General features: G+C 32.3%; 3 protein-coding genes across 3 annotated transcripts; 2 read left to right on the forward strand and 1 right to left on the reverse strand.

Annotated features, from left to right (window-relative positions):
- Window positions 1–3,228: 3,228 nt before the first annotated feature.
- LOC105124349 (E3 ubiquitin-protein ligase RHA1B-like) lies at window positions 3,229–4,135 on the forward strand. The gene has a single exon (XM_011024333.1). It carries the CDS (start codon window positions 3,329–3,331, stop codon window positions 3,821–3,823), a length of 495 nt encoding a protein of 164 aa, XP_011022635.1. The 5' UTR covers window positions 3,229–3,328; the 3' UTR covers window positions 3,824–4,135.
- A 2,022-nt stretch (window positions 4,136–6,157) lies between these two features.
- On the reverse strand, window positions 6,158–10,583 carry LOC105124350 (uncharacterized). Its single transcript, XM_011024334.1, has 8 exons — window positions 10,289–10,583; window positions 10,164–10,185; window positions 8,092–8,148; window positions 7,925–8,006; window positions 7,023–7,118; window positions 6,798–6,922; window positions 6,677–6,695; window positions 6,158–6,588 (listed from the first exon to the last, which is right to left on the reverse strand). Exons 1-8 carry the CDS (start codon window positions 10,386–10,388, stop codon window positions 6,328–6,330), a joined length of 762 nt encoding a protein of 253 aa, XP_011022636.1. The 5' UTR covers window positions 10,389–10,583; the 3' UTR covers window positions 6,158–6,327.
- Window positions 10,584–18,408: 7,825 nt separating this feature from the next.
- Window positions 18,409–20,589, forward strand: LOC105124351 (uncharacterized). The gene is made up of 4 exons (XM_011024336.1): window positions 18,409–19,293; window positions 19,399–19,578; window positions 19,949–20,077; window positions 20,169–20,589. Exons 1-4 carry the CDS (start codon window positions 18,676–18,678, stop codon window positions 20,271–20,273), a joined length of 1,032 nt encoding a protein of 343 aa, XP_011022638.1. The 5' UTR covers window positions 18,409–18,675; the 3' UTR covers window positions 20,274–20,589.
- Window positions 20,590–20,811: the final 222 nt, after the last annotated feature.

The raw sequence follows: 20,811 nt of genomic DNA on the forward strand, positions 1-20,811 counted from the left end.
AAACAAGTGTGATTCAGATTGGGACTCGACGGCGTGAATATAAAATAAGAGTTGAGTCAAAGGTGGTGGTGACAAGTTATAGCTCCCTTCCCAAATGGTCTGAGAGGTGGGTGAGGTGGTGTAAACGAGATGGTTTTATTGGGTGGGTTCACAAGTGTCGTGGCTGTATTGGACATATGTCAAAGCCAAAACAGGGTGCATGGTGGGCAGGAGAGCTTACCCATAAATGGTCATCCCTTAATTAATCCTTCTTACTTGGTTAGCTAGCCGGATCTCTCTCCCACAATCCATCACTTTCTGCCAACTTCCTCACTCCGCTCGCCTCCTTTCGAGTCTCAATCCCTTCCTTGCTTTGCAGCTGAAAATCACTCATTTGAGAATGGGTATGACACTCTATTGAATATGGGCTATTCATTGTGTTACATTTATGTACAGATAAAACAATCCACTTCATCGTAACTAAAATTCATTTTAACAAAATGTTGATTCAGCGAATAACATATTATTATATCCTTATAAAGATAAAAATATAAGTCTAACCTTTAAAAAATATATTTATTAAAAGAGGCGGTCATAAAACCCAAATAAGACTAATCTTATTTTTAAAAAAAAGATACGAGGTTATATATACGAGTAAGAAAAAAAAACTAAAATTTATATATAAAAATTTATTTATATATAAAAAACAGGTTCCGGTTTGCAAAGAGATTCAAGACTGAAATTTCAGGCCATGCAATCCGTCGCTGCCAATTATTAAAAAAAAAAAAAGGGGCAAAGCCATGAAGATTCATTATCACATGAAGTGCCTAGAGTTCTTGCCATCATTTATTAAGAGACAACTCATGTTTCTTGGGTGGTTTTATTTTCCTGATCGTGAGCCCACAACTATCTAATTATATTAATTAATTGTGCAACTTAAGGTAATCATACTAACTTCCTTGTAATCATTGATGTGATGTTTTAATTAATACATCTTCACTTTTGGTTCACCAATTGATGTAGAAGGTTTTGAATTTTATATATATATATATGAAATAGAGAGAGAGTGTTTTGAAATCCATCTTTTCTTCTTCTTCTTCTTTTCTGAAATTCAAACTTGAATATTTCAAATAAAAATCTCAAATCCGGCAAAGGGACAGGTGCCCTTTGAAAAGTTTTCTCTATAAATGCAAGCCATTAATTACGGCGACGGCGTTTTGCCCCGGAGGGTTTCATCGAAATCTCATTAAATAAAGGGGTTCTGCTGAAAAAGGAGGAGGTTATCAAGTCGATCCATAATGCATTGAAATTATGGATTTACTTTAGTAATGGTAATGAAAGCTCAAGCTAGCTAGCTAGGATTCAACTTTTCTATCCAAGATGAAATTATTCTCCACTCATTAATATGCGGTTACCTTGGAGGTCAATAATATCTTGCTTGAACGTCAAATATATACACTACTGTCAAGAATTTTATAGATGCCTTGTTTATTTATTTCAGCAGTTCCAAGATGTTTTTTGTAAAAAAATATTTTTTTAATTATTTTTTTTATTTTTTAATTATTTTAATGGTCTGATACCAAATATATATTTTAAAAATAAGTAAAATAAATAATTATATAAAGTAATGTCTTGGAAGAGATTTAGAGCTTGTTTAGAAGGTGATAGAAGTTGATTTTTCAAATTAAATATTTTTTATTTAAAAATATATTAAAATAATATTTTTTATTTTTTAAAATTTATTTTTAATATTAGTACATCAAAATAATCTAAAAATACATAAAATTAATTTTTTTAAAATTTATTTTTAATATCAGCACATCAAAATACTCTAAAAATATATAAAATTAATTTGAAAATAAAAAAGTTTAATTCTTTTTTTAAATACAGTTAAACTTCCATGTCAAACGTATCCTTAATCTAAATAAGAGTGCAGAAGAGGGATGAATATATCAAAATAGGTGTCAAATCAGTCCAAACTCCAAACAAGGCCATCTAGTGTTAATAGTGGTGGTGAACCCATCATCCATGAAGGGGACAATGACACCATGATGCGTTTAGGGCACCAAATATGACCCCCACAAGGCGCCATGACTACTTGACATTTCCATTTGATTTGTTGTTCCTTTAATGCATATCTAGTTTGTTTTGTGGACGATTGGTGGAGCCATTGCCCACTTCATATCTAGGACATTTCAATGTGTGTCTCACTCCTCCCGTTTTGGCCCATTACTTGATTATTGAAGACTCCTGATAAATTTTCCTCCCAGCTAATCCATCCAAGAGTTGAATTAGTTAATTTTATGATCAAGGTGAAATGTAATTGTCAACGAAGCTTAATGTTTAGACATTGGATGGAGCCATTAGCCTTCACTTTTCAACAATTTCAAATGTGGGTCCTAAGTTTGTTGGTGAAATGCTTATTTTTTCAAATTACAAGTTTCTTAGTGCGTTTTTGGATTATGATGACAATCATCGTGGGAGGAGTATATATATAGATGATCCTAATCACCACCTCATGCATATCCTTACATATAACTAGATTAATTACCGTAAATTCCATACGGTCATTAATTAATTTAATATTCCCAAATCAAAACATTCCATGTGACATGATAATATATAGTGTACCAAACTAGAATAACCGGGTTTCATATACTTAACTGTTTTAAATAACTAGCTATATATATATATATATATATATATATATATATATATATATATAGCAAATACATCAATTGATAGATTGTAAACTTAATGTCACATATATTGGAGTTTTCTTTCATCAAGGTTTATGGAGGAAATCTTCTGACCTTAATATTTTCTCTTATTTTTTTTTCTAAAAAAAAGATGGTGGAAGATCTTGAGTCTAAATGCTACAATACTCAAGCAATATCGTGGATTATAGTTAATATTTTTTTTCTCGTTGACAAAATAGTGTTTGTAGCTAATATTTCTTTTAACTTGAACACCATATTAATCTAAAAAAAATTATGCAATGTTCATGGCTTGCAAAAATCGATAAATCCCAAAAGAGATGTGTGCGAGGTTAACGACGAAGAGCATTGGCGACAAACACGGCTAGCTATCCTGACATTTCCCTTTTACATTGCACCCAACTCTAACCCTACCTACCTTTAAAAAGACCCGAGGATAAGACACAAGTGAAATAATTTCTTATTACTTATATATGTATGCATGTACCTATAGGAAAATCTAAAGTCACACAAGAACTCCTATAAAACCCAGCAGCCTCCTCTCCCTCTACATCTCTCTTTATCTAACACAATCTCTCTCTCTCTCTCTCTCTCTCTCTCTGTGACATAAGAAGAAACACAAGCAGCGCAGCATGGGTTTTCCTGTAGGCTATTCAGAAATAGTTCTCCCAAAACTCCTCCTCCACACACTTTCTTTCCTGGGTTTCATTAGAAAACTGATAAACACTCTCTTTCACTACATAGGTCTCCCTGACTTTCTTGAACCGGGCATTTCTTCAACTGAAAATACCCCCCCATTTCGTGTCCCTGACTTTCACAGTCACTCTGTTTCTGCCCTTCTGATACGCGAGATCCTTCCTGTTGTCAAGTTTTCGGAGCTTGTTGAGCCTTCTGCCGATAGCTGTGCTGTTTGTCTGTACGAGTTTGAAGAGTTCGACGAGATCAGACGGCTTGCAAACTGTCGCCATATATTCCACAAATGCTGTATGGACCGTTGGATGGCGTATGATCAGATAACTTGTCCACTTTGTAGGACACAAGTTATTCCCGATGATATGCAAGAGAGTTTCAATGAAAGGCTATGGGCTGCTTCTGCTATTACTGATTTTTATGGGGAGTATTCATAAATCCCTGGCTTGTAGTGGATTTTATTTTAAGAAGAAAAGATAAGGAATAGAGATTTTTTTTTCTTTTCTTTCTGTTTTGCCTCTTTTTTGTTTTCTTGGGTTGAGGTGGGTATGGTTTGTAAATATACAAAAGTGGTTGGGTATAAAAAAAAACAAAAAACAGAGAGAAAATCCAGGTGTTAGAATTAGGTTTTCTGTACATATAGATTTTGTTTCCCTATCTATGGGTTGACGAGCTTCAATATTGGCAGTCCCATGCTTTCCTCCATATGTTTTCATTTACTTCCTTCTTATAATATGGTCTCTGATTAACAGCTGCTTTTAATTTGTATTCCGATTGAGATGTGTATCCTAACCACACATTTCAAGCGCAGACTTTCACCATTTGGTTAACTGGCCGTAGAGGTTTGCGTTCTCTTTTAATTTTTTTTCTTGTGGTAATGTGATGTCTTCCTTCAATCAATCTTGGTTTATTGGGCCGGTAATTCATGACGTTCTGTACATATCATGCGTGGATGTGGTAATGTTTGTTCTCATGTTTTGTTTTTTTTTTTTTTGGCGTATCAGCTAGGTTTTGCAACCATAAAAAACAAGTCTTGGATGCTGCATTATTGATTTTTGCTACAAGTAGACAAAATAGAGGGTAGAACTAGACGTTAATATTATTTTTGTTGTTCACTGCAATTTGCATTGGATTTGGAGTCTTAAGTTTCAAAGATCGAGCCACTGTAATTAGGACTAGCTAGATACGGGCATCAATTACCACTGTATCTTACTGCCTTTCGCTTTCCATTTCTTGAAAGGTAAGTTTAGAGTCACCTTCACAGGACCAACCAGGTAAGTGTGCGTTTAAGCACACCATATATAGCTTGAGCTTATCCAATCCCTAATAGAACACAAGCATGAAAATGATTATGTGTGCCATAAGGAACCTTTTCAAACCATGTTTTAAGGATCCTTTTCAGCATTTTTCTTTTCCTAGGATATTTCTGGTGACCAGTTGCTTTCTTCTTTTCTTTCCTTTTGTCTCTCTTTACCTTGGTTTCTTTCCTTATCCTCTTTTTGAAGAGGCCATTTGAGAAACCCTCTCAAAAGCTCCAAGGAGCCTTCCAAGCTAAAGTCTTGAAGAATTGTGTGCATTGGTCAATTTTTAACAATTGTTTTCGGGACTTTTACTGTCCAAGTGTTGAGATAAATAACTGCAGATTTATGACATAACTTGTAATGTTCTAGAGTAGGAGGGCGTTCTTATTCCTTGTGCAATTCATAGTGGATCTAGCTCCTCGTGAAAGATAAGAGAGAATTTTTAAACCACCAGTAGAGGAAAAACAAATTTTTATTCATGGACAATTAAGATACGGTTTGTGCAGATTAAGACCTCTTCCTGTTCAATGGTATATATTTTCTTGTCGTTACAACATCAAATACCAATACTGTTATGAATTTTTTAATTATAAAGGAAAGTTTTAACCTCAGATAGTGGCACATTATTACATATTTAGCTTACTAGTTTCTCTAGGTTCCACTAGATTTTTAAATCAACCAGACATTCAGTCGAAGTTTCTAAGAATTAGTGAATGATTGTTGAATAATTAGTTTTAAAATTAATCAGTGATGGAGTATTGTTGATTAATTAGTTAAATCAGAAGTTACTAATAATTAATTAAAAAATGTTGATAAATTAGTTTTATATTAATTAATGATGGAATATTATTGATCAGTTGAATCCTAGGTTACTAAAATTTTGTGAGGTGACTCAAGAGACCGTATCTTTGTGTGACGACCATTCATGACGTTAACAAATTATGTGAATATTATATAATATTTGTTGTTTTTTAAAATATTTTTTATTTAAAAATATGTTAAAATAATAATTTTTATTTGTTTTTAATATTAATATGTTTTAACAAACAAACTAAATGGAAATCAAATGTTAAGATTATAAAGAAAACAACTCAAAACATATTTATAAACCTAACATATGTTTTTCTTTTTAAAAAAATAATAAAAGGAAATGTCCGATTGATTTTTTATTTTAAAAATTTAATTTTTTTATGTTTATTCAAATTATTTTAATAAGATTATATTTTTAAAAATATATATATTGAAATTAATATATCTTATTAATTTTCTGCTACGAATGAAAATATTGAGATTTTCTCACACGTCTTGGAAGGCTGTGGTCCTAACTTAAATTTTCTCATGTTGCCTTCTCATTTCCATTTTTGGTGCAGGAACATGATAAATAACGATTGGAATTTTCCAACTAGGATGGTGCTAACATGGTGCACGAAGAACAATAACAAATGAGTTTCGTTATATTGGAATCATTCTCATATTCATTAAAAGTTATATTATATATTAATTAATATATAATAAAAGACATTTGTTTCCCACAGACACAACTCAGAGGTTCGAACTTTTCATCACCTCCAAACCAAAATACTAGCCACAATGAAATGTTTGTCTGAGATTGCACGACAACATTTATCACAGTGAAAAGATCACTTTGGATAGCCAGATGGTGGATAAGCAGGGGGTGGGTAGCTGGATGGAGGATAACCTGCTACGGGGTACCCTTGGTGGGGCTGAGGTGGATAGCCATAGGGTTGTCCATAGGGCTGTCCGTATGTTTGAGGTGCATATCCAACTGAGGGAGGAATTGGCTGGTCAATGCGTGACATCTGCTGAACAGGGGGCACTGCCATCACTGGTTGTGGCCCAAACATGCCGTCTCTTTTGTCCATTTCAATCTTGTGTTGTGTCTGAGAAACTTAGCCAGTTAGCATAGTTGATTTGACGTCATTCAAAAAACCAGTATTTTATGAGGTGTTTTGTGGATCAACAACATACCTGCATACAAGCACAAACCCTGGCCAGAGGGAAAAAGGATGAAACAGCAGAATCAGTGAGAAAGATGTAAGCCAATTGGGTTGAACGCATTCAATATTAAGATATGGGTGTAAATACTTACGTGCAGTACACCATATCAGCCAAACAAGATAGCAACTGGGAAGCCTCTTGAATCTCTTCACTTCCAACAATCATTGCAACGATAGAAAATATGCATGCAATTTGTTGGAGGCAGAACATAAAACCCTGAATAGGAACAGGCAACATGTTTAACCAAATGCAGATAAGCAAAGATACTATGCACGCTTCTTTTGAGAGAGAGAGATAGGGAGGAACACGTGCATACAATAATGCAATTATCACATCTTGTAGTTTGAATGTTGAATTCATCTTGCAACATGAAGCGAGTGGAGGCCACTGAATTTCCAAAGCAAAGGAATACCTGGGAATTCAAAACAAACTGGGGTTAGTAATAAAATAACCACAGGAATGTGTTTTAATGGCAGGCATAACATATGTTACTATTTAGAACCATAAAACCAACTACAACTGATGAGCCACTTTCTTTGTAGATAATTTCAATACAATATCTGGCAGTTTTAAGCTAAAATATGTCCCCACTGTTGTGAGTATAAAAGCATGTCAAGAATCATCTAGAGTTCCTATCCATGACAAAGCATATTCTACAGAAATCTGACCAAACTTCTGTTCTTGCGTTTTTAAAAAAATTGAATTTTTTTTATTTTTTTTCTTTGCTTCAAATTAATATTTTTTGGTATTTTCAAATTTTTTTGATGTGCTAATGTCAAAAATGATTTAAAAAAAATTTTATTTTGATACATTTCCGAGTAAAAAGCATTTTAAAAAGCAACCGCAACCACACTCCTAAACAGGTCATGGACGAAGATAAACAAGTTTCTGGTTATCAGGAATCAACAAAAGAACTTTAGATGAAAGATCCCCATATATTGGGGTATACCTATACAATCGATGTACATCTTAATCTGAAATCACCCCAAATGTCATGAGGAAACGAATCTAGCATATCACTATATGCTAGCTAAGTTCAGGAAAAAAAAATAGCCTATAACATTCAAGACTGTTCTTCTATAAAACTTCTAGATATGAGTCCAAGTCATATTTCAATATATATCCCTTACCTTGTAAGTTGTTAGAGCTGAATGTTTGACCAATAAACTTGTAATAGAGTAAAACATGATGAGTGGCCAAAAACAAACTACTCTTTACCTCTGTGGCAAGACAAAGTTCAGGGCACCGACTTTCCCCACATCTGCCACTACAAGGCATGTAACCAGCACAACAAACGTACCTGTGACCAACAAGATGGCAGGTCATTTAAACAGAATATAACAATCTCTCTTAAACATTATATGAGAATCAAAAGCATTGATTACCTTGACATGTCATTGTAAAGTGCTCGTTTGCGGAGCAAGTATGATACACATGGCCCACTACAAAAGAATGAAGGAGAATTAGCTGCTTTGTGATTTAAGAAAATTCAGAAATTATTTGAACTTGAAAATGTGTGCATAATATGACAACATTACAATTCATAAATATATCATGAATGAAAAAGGTGCTATCAAGAACAGCACTTTTAAAAGAGAACAAAAACAAGTAAAAAAATTACATCAGAATTGAATGTGGAATTTGAGGGGTGGCAATGGATCGACGAGTCAGATTTTGCCCCACCCATCTCTGAATCAGAACATCTATCAGCCAACTCCGACTCCAACCAGATTGGATAAGGTCAAGAGGAAAATTTTCCACCTAGCAGGTACTCGACCCAAGTCGATCCATTTTTTTAAAAATAAAATCCACGAATCATAAAACCATCACATATAGTTTAAACTTCAAATCCATAAATAAAATCACTAAAATCCTCCATAAAAATAATATTCCATGCATTACATTGAAATTTAAAATAATTTTTTAAAAAAGTATACTTTTTTATTAAAAAAAAACAGTAAACAAACTAGGTCAGGGTCAGGTCTAGGCCCAGGTTGGGTGAAGCCCTCACCAGCCCCCAACTTCGAATCCGATCAAATTAGATTGAATTTTATCTAACTTGGATCAAACCAGATAAAATCCAAACAGACTGATCAGGTGACACTGAATATCCACTGGATTAGGTGAAATTGTCATCCAAGATAAAAAAAAAAAAAAAAAAACAATGTTTCAACAGTACCCAATCACCTCACAGACCTATATGTTACAAGAAATATAAGCAGCCATCTGGAATAGAATACCTTTTCAAGCTTCATATCTAAAAAAAATATTTTGAAACAACCAATTTGCTTTTCTTCAATCAGGAGAGGAAGTGAATTTCATGCAACAGTTTTGAGGGAACACAAAAGAACAGACCAAAAAATGTTAATGTTGACATTTCAATCTTGAAAATCCATTTTGATGCTCACTATTGAATTTCAAGAATTTTTTCAATGGTAAAACAACATCTCACATGGCTACAGCCAAAGACTATAATATTTTTAGGCAAACAATCCAATGAACTGATTAAGTATAGAGCCAAAAAATGTTAAAAAAGAACTCTATAAAAAGATCTGCAATTCTGCCCACCTCATTAACTTCTGCTATCTAACAACGCTACAACAAATCCTTCTCAACTAACCCACATAACATTTTTGCTCCCCTCTTCCTTCCCATGTCCTGATGAGAATTCTCCCACTAAGAATCGTTGTAAAGCATATGGCAAGCATAGGCCACAAAAGACATACATGAAATATAGATGCGTGAGAAGAAAATGAAAAGGAGCATAAGATATCAGAGCATTCATAACATGGATAGATCAATGCATATGTCCATGAAAAAAGAATCTCTTGGACATGAAATAAAACCAAGACGATAATAAAAGGACAACAGAATGTGGTTAAGAATCAAAGTTAAAGGCATGGCAACTTTTGGATTGATTGAAATAAAGCCTCGCAGAGCTAAATTTTTTGTAACTACAATTCCTGGACATGGGTGGAAGGCACCATCTAACGAGAGCATGTATTTTGCAAGCATCATTCAATCAAAAGCAGTTAAAATGATACGATTTGGACAATCAAATTCCAAGCAATCCATGTCGATTTATTAAAATCTGAAAATATCTCGGAAATGGGAATAATAACTTGAGTTAACAAAGGAGAATGAGTATAAGAGTAAATTTAACAATTTAATACAGTGAAAAAACTCTAAAGAGTGAAAAAGAAGATATAAATTGCAGACTTAAAGAAGATCACAACTAGGAAAAGAAACAGTAGAACTAAAGCATATAAAGCTATCCTGCCAAAGGATCAAAATCACCCAATTTTGAACAAAAGCAATGGCACTGAATCAGAATCAACGCCATATTATACCATGTCAAGAAACCACAAAAACCCACGAAACTTAAAGGAGTGTAAATGAAAAAACAAGCAGATCTACAATTCAAAGCAAATAAATAATTAGATCAAGGAGCACTCACCACCAAAGAGCCAAGCAGCAATCTGAGCATTAGACAAAAACAAGAAATCAGCATCAGACCCCCAAAAACTTAACACAGCTCCCAACTTTCTACAAAATAAGATTGAAAAAATACTAAATTCTTACATGGGGCATCAACTTTAATGGTGCCCATTAAATCAGTGTGCCAGAGATTTCTATAGTTCTGTCGTAACTGCATCTTGTCCAAGTGCTCCTGAGAAGCCATGGTGTTCTAAGATCTCTCTCAAATACACCAATTTAATTCTTGTTTTAGACACACAAGTTCAACCAAGACACTAACTTTACTAATGAAAGCCTCTCCTTCTTCTTCTTCTTCTTCTTTTTTAATGGAAGAGGATGTTTCTTTTTTCAAGGAAGCTTCTTTCTTGGTGCCCTTTCAATTTGAAGTTTAAAGAGGAGAGAAAAACGATGAACCAAGCGGAGACCCACGCCCATTTGTCCACTTGGTGAAAAATTAAATAAGAGTAAATAATAAAATATGATTATTAGTGTGTTTTAAAGTTTGATTGGGTTATTTTTAAAGTATTTTTTATTTATAAATATATGTAAAAAAATATTTTTTAATATTAGTGAATTAAAAAGATTTAAAAATAAAAAAAATATTAATTTAAAATAAAAAATAAAAAATATTTTTAAAACATAAAAATAAATAAAATCTCCCCGTGCGGTTTATAAATATACTTGTTTGATTATTTTTTTTAAAAAAAAAAAAAACAATTAACTGCAACCCGACTCCATTAAAAACTGGATTTGTTTTATATTTAGGACATAAACAGAAAACGTACATTACAAGTTACAACAACTATTACAATATAAACCAAAACAATAGGCACTTTATTCATGGAATATGGTTCCCTTACCTTACAATATAAACTGTCGATATCAATGTTTCCTTCTATTTTAATCATCAAATTTTGTTTGTTTTTTTGTTAAGTTGAAAGTGTTTTATTTATTGAGATTTTTTTTTCATATGCTCTTCTATATGCAAAATGTTTGAGAATATTCTAACATGCAATTATAAATTAATTAAAAAAAATAAAATAAAAGGAATCAAACAAAAAAGGGAAAGAAATTATATTGCTCAAAAGACCAGAGAAAACATCAGTTGCTGTCTCAATTTATACATTTTTTATCCCTGGTTTGAAGATTATATGTTTTGAATTTTTTTTTCATGTTTTAGTGCTGAAGTGTGATGAGAAAAAAAACAATAGAAAAATAAGAGAAGAGAGAAAAAAATCAAATAACATATTCCAGCTATATAAAAAAATAATTTTAGTGTTAATAGGTTTGTTTTGCGAAGAGAAGTTCCATTGAAATGGTTTGAATTTCTAACCTTGTCCAAAAAAATAGATTGATGTTCGGGGAGGTTATTTTTACTTAATTTAATTTTATATTTTTAGATTATGAAAGAGTTTTTGAATTATAATAGATTTAATGGAGTTCTTATATTGCTTTTTCGGAATTTACAGGTGAAAATAAATTAAAAACATAGGTTTTTAAAGATTAAAAACTTCAACCATAGCTTTCTAACCACCTCATATGACTGAAATTTAATCAAGTAAATAATATAATATCTTTTTTAGAAATAACATGACATCTATCTTATTTTAAAAATCATAGTAAATAACATGTTTGCCATCCTTAAAAAAACAAATTTCAGGCATGCATGTCCTAGCCTTGCATGCATAGGCTTTTTCTTTTTTTCACAGGCATGCTGGCCTATTCTTTCAGGCCTAGGCATTTGTCTTCTTTTTATGTTTCTTTTCTATGTTTTTAGTTTATTTTTTTATTTTAAAATAAAAATTAATGTAAAAAAGTATTTTAAATATTATCTAAATTCACCGTAGTTTTAAGATAAAGTTATAACTTGTAATGATAGTTTAACAATTACTTTGTAAATTATTATATATAAACCTGTTACAATTTTTTAAAAAAACAAATATGCTCATGAACATTCAACAATAACAAAATATCTTTTTTGTTGTTTTTATTATAATATATTTTACACAATTGCTTAGATTAATTAATTTTTTATTTTTTTCCTCCTATTGCAAAGAATTGTCAAGTCTTGATTTTTTATGATGTTATTGAAATTTGCTTTTTTATAAATAAAAAAACATGTTTTTTCAAAAATAAAAAAGTAATGAGCAAGTAAGGAAATGGTGTTTTTATTGAAGAGATATTTGTTTTTCTCCTTAATTAAAATGATTGAATTTTTTAAGATAATTTATTTTAAGTATCTTTAGTTTTATTCTGAAAAAATATTTATGTAAAAAAAAAAACCCAAACAAGAAAAGGAAAGTTCACATGATAAAATATATTTTTTTCTCCCTAATTTAAGTCGTTGTATTTCTTACAAATATCTATTTTAATTTCTACAGAGCTAAATAAAAATAAATTTTTAAAACTATCATGTAAACTAGTTCTAGCAAGATATATTTATGTTGCATAACTTAACTGCCTTTAACAAAATATATTTTTTGTAATGTGAAAAGGAAATTTCACCTAATAAAATTTAATTTTTCTCTATAATTTACGTTGTTCTCTTTCTTACAAATATTTATTTTAATTGCAACATAAATAAATAAAAATAGATTTTTAAAACTATTCCGTTGCATCACACACAAAAAAACTAGTTTTAGCAAAGGCAACACGCATAAAATCACCCTCTAAAACTGCTTTCATGCCTCGATAAGAAGAATGCCCAAACCGATCACTTCTCCTAATTCCAAGCTCTTAAATCAGTTAAAGATGCACAAACTGTTTTTGTTCAGATGAAATTGAGAAAAATCTTAGGACAAAAAATGAGTTTTCTTTGGGGTGCGATCTTAAGCGGAAGGGTGTGGGCTTGAATATATACTTTGTATTTGAGAGTGATTGTTACTGAGAAAACAAGTACCGAGAAATTCTCTAATACTTAAATTAGTAAGTATAAAAAATAAATAATGAAAAAGAAAGATGACAGAAAATTTATGTATTCTTGAATTGTTAAAGAACTAATTAGTGTAGAATGAAATTATTTAATCTTCATATTTATCTAATAATTTAAGATATTTTATGTGTAACAGAGCGATCCATAATTCAGGTGTATAAGTCACCTGTCCACGTATTCTTCTTCTTCTTCTTTTTTTTTATTGTCTTCCTTGGCCTGGGTTTTTGTGCCACCTTTTCTCCATCTCTCGCGCTTCTCTTCTACCCATGTCATGCCTTTGAGTGCATTGCCTTCTATCTTACTCTGCACGAGACATGCAAAAGTCCTCTACATTTTGCCCACATTCATGGTCATTTCATAGCTAGGATTAGCCCAAACGGCTAGATTTTAATTGAGTCCATCATAAACGTTTGTAACCTAATATTTTTGCCACCTGACTTTGCACGAAAAAGAAAACAAAAGGAATATCTCAGTGGTCTCATCCAATCTATTCACATATTTTTAATTGAGTACTTTTTTTAGTGTTCTGGAAAAGATAGATATTCTTATATTAAATCTGATCTTATACTGTTAAATCTTATAAATTATGTTATGAAAATTGTTTGAAGAGATTTGATTTTAGCAATGTTATTTGATTAAGTTTTAATGGCTTATTAGTTTTATTTTAAAAAAATCAAATCAAAAAGAGATTTGATTTTAGCAATGTTATTTGATTAAGTTTTAATGGCTTATTAGTTTTATTTTAAAAAAATCAAATCAAAAAGAGATTTGATTTTAGCAATGTTATTTGATTAAGTTTTAATGGCTTATTAGTTTTATTTTAAAAAAATCAAATCAAACCAAACCGATGTAATTCCTTTTAAATTGGAATTCAATTCAATCCGGTCTGATTTTTTCATAATTAATCTAATTGAGTTTGATTTGTTTTTTAAGTTCAAATCGAATACTGTAAACACCTCTAAATACCTGAATGCTTCCCCAGATCATTAGTGTAAGATAAATGGCTAATAAAGCGAACCTGATCCCCTTTTTGGCGAGAAATCCGCGGGAGGTGGTGCATAAAATTTCGACTTGCTCTTTCAGAAATAGTAGCCACACCATGCTGTTTCCGTGTTTCTGATGCCAAGTGAAAGGAGAGCCCAGAAAGCCAATGTCAAGAAGATCACAAGCAGCGATGCTTTCTGCAAACATTTCTGCTTTCCGAAAACAAAATCTACCTCCAAGTTTCTCTACAAGACTTGAAACATCATTGAAGTCACCCATAACTAGCCGAGGAAATTGACATGAAGAGGCAATTTCCCTCAGATGCTTCCACCAAAGCTCCCTAACCGTAGCGCTTGGATTATCAAAAACCACTGGATACAGCCATATACAGGGACTCATTCTGAAAGTAGACTATAAGTACAAAAATAATGAGAAATAATTGAGGCAATATTAACAAAAATACTACTCTGCTGCCAAAACACCCAAATACCCCCTGAAAAACCGTTAGGATCCACATAGTCTACCGAATAATAACCCAGCAACCTCTTATTGTTCCAGACAGGATCCAAAGGCTCATGAATCTCCATAAAAAATAACAAGTGAAGACGGTGACCGCAACATGGATCATGTAATTGCCTATAAAGAGACATGGATAATAAGCAGAGAAAAGAGTAAGAACCATGCGCCGCCCAATCAAATTGCATCGAAACCAGACTTAGTTCGAGAACCAACTCCATCCCGCCCAACGCTAGAATTTGTGACTCACTATAGGACCACAAGGACTGCGACCCCTAGCGTTCACAATATCATAATCACCCCTCGAATTATCCACAACACTTGACATCAACAACACTGGCGTCTTTATTGGAGGAAGGGCTGGGCAGTTTAATTAAGTTTGGTTAGTTTATTGGGATAGAAGGAATTTATGTAGAAGAAAAATAAAAGTGTTTCGTTGAACACATAAAATAAATATATTTTTTAAATAAATTCTTAAAGTACATGAATATGTCCCAAATGTTTTTGTCTTTTCCATACAATAACAAAGCACTACTACAATTAAAAATGATCGCTAATAGTAACAATCAACTAGGTAAAAAGTCGTTCTGAGGATGCATATGAATAGATTTTATAATAAATTTATATATTTTAAAATAATAATATTTTTATTTTTTTAATACAACTTGATCACTATCATCAATTAAAAACCTCATGATCCGCTAATTTTATAATTATTTAATACTTTTAAATGTTATTAATATATTAATATCAAAAATATATTTTTAAAATAGTAATAATAATAATTTTTTAATTTTTTAAAATAAAAAATACTTTGAAAAACTTCTAATTTCAGTTGCCCTCTCAACTTCAGCTCTTTGCATTAGGACATGGCCCACCGTATGGAGGCATTTTCCCTTGAGACCCTCTTCCCTGTACATAGATTGCATCGAGGTATGCTAGGGCTTTTTACAGGTCTAAGTGTCCTTGAATCACCCAAGGACCGTCAGTAATAGCGACCTCACGATCCTCATCAACTGAGAATTTCACAATAAAAAAATCCATTACCAAGATCTATAGCATATAATTCACCCCTAGGCCTTCCACAACCGAGTAATCTTAAAGCAAGAAAATCCATAGCCAATGGACTCCCCTAACAATTTAACTTTCACCGCCCACTGTCATGGCTTACTTAGCTCTACAACCACTTCTGGAGCTATCTTGATATGAGGAAGTAGACGATTACAAATCTTAAATTCAACAAAGATCTGTGGAGAATCGGTAGTGAAGGATGGACCAATCTCCTTAGCAGCTGAACTATCAACACCCACGAATGCATCCCTAAGGGATGTAACCGCGCCATTAATTACCCCCATCCTCTAGACCTTTCAAGTTCTCGACATCAGAAATCAAATCATAGGGTGAAAATCACCTCATGCCCCTGTACTGTCAGTTCTTGCTCATTCTAACGCCTCTACAAAATTCGAGTCCAAACTAAACCCTTCACGGACGTACCTCGACAATATCATTCAAATTGAGTGATAGAGTTGGATGGAAGGACTCATGCGAATCAACTAATTGTTTAGGTAAAGGCTCAGTTTAGACCAGAGTTTCATAACGGGATTAGAATGAACAATAACTGATGAGACAGCAGGAAGAGAGAAGTCATCAATAATAGTGTCCGGAGGCTTGTATAGTGGTCTTGGTTTCTTAATTAGGGTTAGGGTAAAGGTCGACACCAATAGGAAGAGAGAAAGGAGAACTCATGTCTTTTTCAATTGTATTTTGATTTGGTTCTTGAATAGTTCGTTTACAAAACAAATTCAGTTTAAACCCTAAATCATCGAATTCTTAAATTAACTCGCGAGGAGAGCCTCATATGACAACTATGTTGTATAATGCATGTTTTCTCGCTAATAACATTAATCCTTTAGTCCTCCATCACTCCCCAGGAAAAACCCAACCCCCTCAAGATGCTCTCAATTATTTTTTAATCTTAAAAAAATATAAATTAAATTGATACGGATCAATTTAAATTCATTTGAAAAATAAACATTCAAGTATTTAATTTTTTATTATATTTTATTTAATTACATGATAATAAAAATAAACTATAACATATAAGTCATCAAATATTTTTTGTTCAAGAAAATAAAACAAATATGACATGTAGTGGAAAACAATCCTTGCTATTTGCTTTTTTCAAAAAAAAAAAAGTTACATTTTTAACCTCTCAAAAAAATATAAATCAGGGGCCTGTAAAAGTATTTTTAACCTCTCAAAAAAATATTTCTTAAACCTCTCAAAATCAATTAATCAACTAAAAAAAATTGAAATTGTCAAAAAAAAATTATTAATTAAGAAAAACAATTATTTCTTAACCTTGGTATGTCTTTTTCAAACAAGATTAAAGTTTATGAAACTTCTATATAACTTTTTTTGTCTAATAAAACTTATAAACATCAAAATCAAGTTTTTTTATTGTTAAAATATAATTTTTTTTTCTAATTTTCTCTTTTTTTTTCTAAAATTCAAGGACTTGAGTATGAGTAAAATAAAATCTTAAACTAAACTGTATAACTTTCAAACTAAATAGACCAATTATAAATTTAGAAAAAAATGCCTTGACACCACATTTTTTTAAAGGTTTCCACATTTTTTTAAAGGTTTCCATTTTATCAAGAGTTTAATTTTGGTCCTTTCATTTTTATTTTTTTTAAAATAATATAATTTAATTATTTTTTAAAAATAAAAAAATCAACTCAATATTAATATATTTTTTTTGAAACCATGATAACTCAGAAGAAGTAACATGATCAAAATTATCAAGTTGAATCACTATTAAGGCAGTATGAAATGATAAAAGTGCAAAAAAAAAAAATTGATGGTTTAATTGTGAAAAAAAAACCAAAATAAAAATATATTTTTTTTAAAATAAAGGGTCGGCATTTCAACTCACATTCAATTTTGATACCTTCATTTTTATTTCTTTCTTTTTTGTAAAATTAAGAACTGGATCGATGTTAGATTTTTTGAGACCATGAAAACTCAAGAAATAAATATGAAATAAATCACCTAGCCCACTCAACAATCAACACAATATAATGATACAAATAAAATTCAAGGATAAAAAATTAAGAACACTATAAAAATTCAAAGCGTTTTTATTCAGATGCCACAGAGAATTATTGAGAACACTCTTCTTCTTCTTTCTAAACGATTAGGTTATAATTAACTCTTAGTAATATATGAATCGTACACATTATTTTGTAAAATATATAAAAAGATCGGATCTAAAATAATAATAAAAAAACCTCTATTAATATTATGAAAAAAAGAATATCATTTGCATTATTATAAAAATATCACTATCATGATCAACAGACAAAAGATAATGACCAATAAAAATGATTTAAAAGATGTTAAGAAGAAGCTTGTCTTCGAGAAGATATTTGAGATTTCGCTTTAATACTAGCACTTACACATTTTACATAAAATAAATATTAATACTTCCAATCAAAAAATCTGCACCGTTGAATCACGAGTCCAACTTTGATCATAAACATTTAGTATTTCCACTTTTAATCCACGTGAAATATATCTTTCACGTGTATCCACGCAAAATATCTACAGGAGCTGTTTGTAATCGAACGGTGAGGAATTATTACAAATTTACAATAAGTTACCTTCTGTTGTTCTTATTATTTGGGGCGTTGTTTTAGTTATGATAAAGTACAGGTGTATTTTAGCAAGGTGGACTGCTCTATAAATCACATAGGTGAACTAACTGGTCCTTGCGTTTGTTTGAACCTTGAGTTGAGAGAGAGCAGAAACTCGGTGTTATGGCAATGTCATGCCCTGATTAAACTAATCAGAGCCCAAGTGTCATCTGCGCTGCCGTGTGGCAGTTCTATAACCAAAAAGAAGCAGCTCCACACGAAAATAATAAGCAATTGCATCGGCGGCGACAACGGCAACGACAACGACCACACCAACCACAACGACAACAACTTATCTCAAGTTTCTTGTCCTAGTTTTCTTATACTTTGAGTTCAATTCTAAAAGAATTGGACTCAAAAATATGTCTTCTGATCGTTATGCTCTTGATGCCTCTTTCTACCACCGTGCAACTCCAGAAATAGTCTCTCCAGATGGTGGTGATCTTTTCTTCCCTGACCCTTTTTCTCCTTTTTGTGACTCTACCATTGATATTCTTCAAGAATCCTCAAACAACCAAAACAATCAATGCCCACTTGAAAACTCTAACTATGTAGACAGTTTTAGCCGAAGTATTCTCTCCTCTTCACCTCCAAGTCACCAACTAGAGAATTTGTCACTTTACCAGACAAACCATTTGCAGGCTTTAGCAAATGGTGAAAATCTGGCCAGTGGGTATACTAATTTCCCTGGCTTGGATGCTTTGGAGGTGAAAACCGAGGAATGTCAACTGAGTTTTGAGTCCACTTACAATCAACACTCTTTTATGCCTCATAGTTATAGTAGCGTAGAGAATGTGGCAAAGATGATGCAAAGAAGCTACAGTAGCAATTCTTTTGAAGGCAAGCCTGGCTTTCTCTTTCAACCTCGCTTTGATACTCTCTTGGAATCTCCAAATTATCAAAGTCAAGCCTTAACCTCACCTGAAAACAACTTTCTTGCTGGTCAATTGAGGAGGGTTTACAGCACTGGTGATTTAGAAGTAAACCGCTCACTAATCTATTCCAGTCCCCTGTTTTTTGCTCTTTTTTGTCCTGTTTTCTCTATCATCAATTGCTAATGGAATACTCTTTTGTCTTTGTTTTAGAATATTAACAGAACAACGCATGCAACAGAGAGGTCCCTTTCAAGTCCTTTAGCTACAGAGAGCTCGTTTATAGAAGAATCAAACTTCAAAGTAGGACGTTATAGTGCTGAAGAAAGGAAGGAGAGAATCTCAAAGTATAGAGCCAAACGTTCCCGGAGAAACTTCACCAAGACAATTAAGGTAAGACAGAGTTTGTTTAGTTAGTATTAAACAACCATTTAATTTAATCCAACTGCTATACGCATACTTAAGTAGCAAAGGTAAAACATCATTACTTCTCGAAATGATAATTCGGGTTCGGATTCAGTTTGAGAAAATAGACTGGTTCGAGTATAGATCGCCAGTTTAAGCTCGTGCTAGAGAGTAGAGATGAATCAAGTCATGGTCAGAGACACAAAGCATAAACTTTTGTCCAGTGGAGTATTTAATAATGTATAAACTAAGAATGTTTTGCAGTTATTTTACATGATTTTTATGTTTGTATAGTTCGCTCTATTATCAATTAATATTGGTTAATTAATTTTATTTTATTTTCCCTTCATGCTACAAGTACGCCTGCCGCAAAACACTAGCGGACAACAGACCTCGTATACGTGGCAGATTCGCACGAAACGATGAAACTGGCGAGATTCCCAGGGTTGCATGCTCTACCAGAGATGAAGACGAAGAGGAGCTATGGGTATTGTTTTATTTTGTACTTTATGAGTGTAAGGCCATTAAGGAAACGCAGAAAATGTGTTAAAACTGTGCCGTGTTGTTTTGATTTGTAGTTTGATGGGTTACACGAAGAGGAAGATGAAGGGGCAATTAGAGGATCATCAGGAGGCTTCGTTAACAGCTTTCTTCAGCCTCAGTTTCAGTACTTTGGTTACTGATTGACAATAATGAAGCTTTTTGCTTCTGGAGAAACTCTTTTCATTGCTAGGATGCTTAATTATTAGGACCAAACAGCTGCGAGGGAAAAGGTCGTTTTGAACAAAGGAAAGGAGATTCAAAGCGGCTTTTGAAATAAATCATTGTTCAATTAATATATACACAGGGTGGCTTAATTTGTTAGTAAATTTGTGTTTTCTTTTGCTCTTTGTATATGATGGTCAATAATCAATGACTCTATTTTGACTTTTGCATGTTCTGATTGTTATTTAAATACATTAAATAATCTTCTTGTTCCTCTGGAGGGGGAGTTTATTAGGTTTTCTGATGCGCAATTAGTCTTCCGTGGTGATTTTTTTTGTCGGCCAGAATACGGGATTAAACAAGCGAGGAAATTGAGCAGTTCAAAGCACTCGGGTTGATGGGATTAGTTTGATGTTAAGTGGAAATGCTAATACCCTTGCCATTAATGTTCAAATCTGAACAATTCTAATGATTTTTTGGCATAAAATTTGTCTTTTGAAATTACCAAGAAAATGA

This window comes from Populus euphratica, unplaced genomic scaffold, assembly GCF_000495115.2.
Source record: "Populus euphratica unplaced genomic scaffold, PopEup_1.0 scaffold4.1, whole genome shotgun sequence".
NCBI lineage: Eukaryota > Viridiplantae > Streptophyta > Magnoliopsida > Malpighiales > Salicaceae > Populus > Populus euphratica.

Bases quoted from the DNA above. Each gene is read 5' to 3' on its own strand.
- LOC105124350 (XM_011024334.1), bottom strand. From the start codon at position 10,388: ATGGCTTCTCAGGAGCACTTGGACAAGATGCAGTTACGACAGAACTAT. The intron at 8,149-10,163 runs GTGAGTGCTCCT...ATTCTTTTGTAG, and splicing joins TGCTGCTTGGCTCTTTGGTG to TGGGCCATGTGTATCATACT. The intron at 8,007-8,091 runs GTAATCAATGCT...TGTTGGTCACAG, and splicing joins CTTTACAATGACATGTCAAG to GTACGTTTGTTGTGCTGGTT.
- LOC105124351 (XM_011024336.1), top strand. From the start codon at position 18,676: ATGTCTTCTGATCGTTATGCTCTTGATGCCTCTTTCTACCACCGTGCA. The intron at 19,294-19,398 runs GTAAACCGCTCA...TCTTTGTTTTAG, and splicing joins ACAGCACTGGTGATTTAGAA to AATATTAACAGAACAACGCA. The intron at 19,579-19,948 runs GTAAGACAGAGT...TCATGCTACAAG, and splicing joins ACTTCACCAAGACAATTAAG to TACGCCTGCCGCAAAACACT.
- LOC105124349 (XM_011024333.1), top strand. From the start codon at position 3,329: ATGGGTTTTCCTGTAGGCTATTCAGAAATAGTTCTCCCAAAACTCCTC.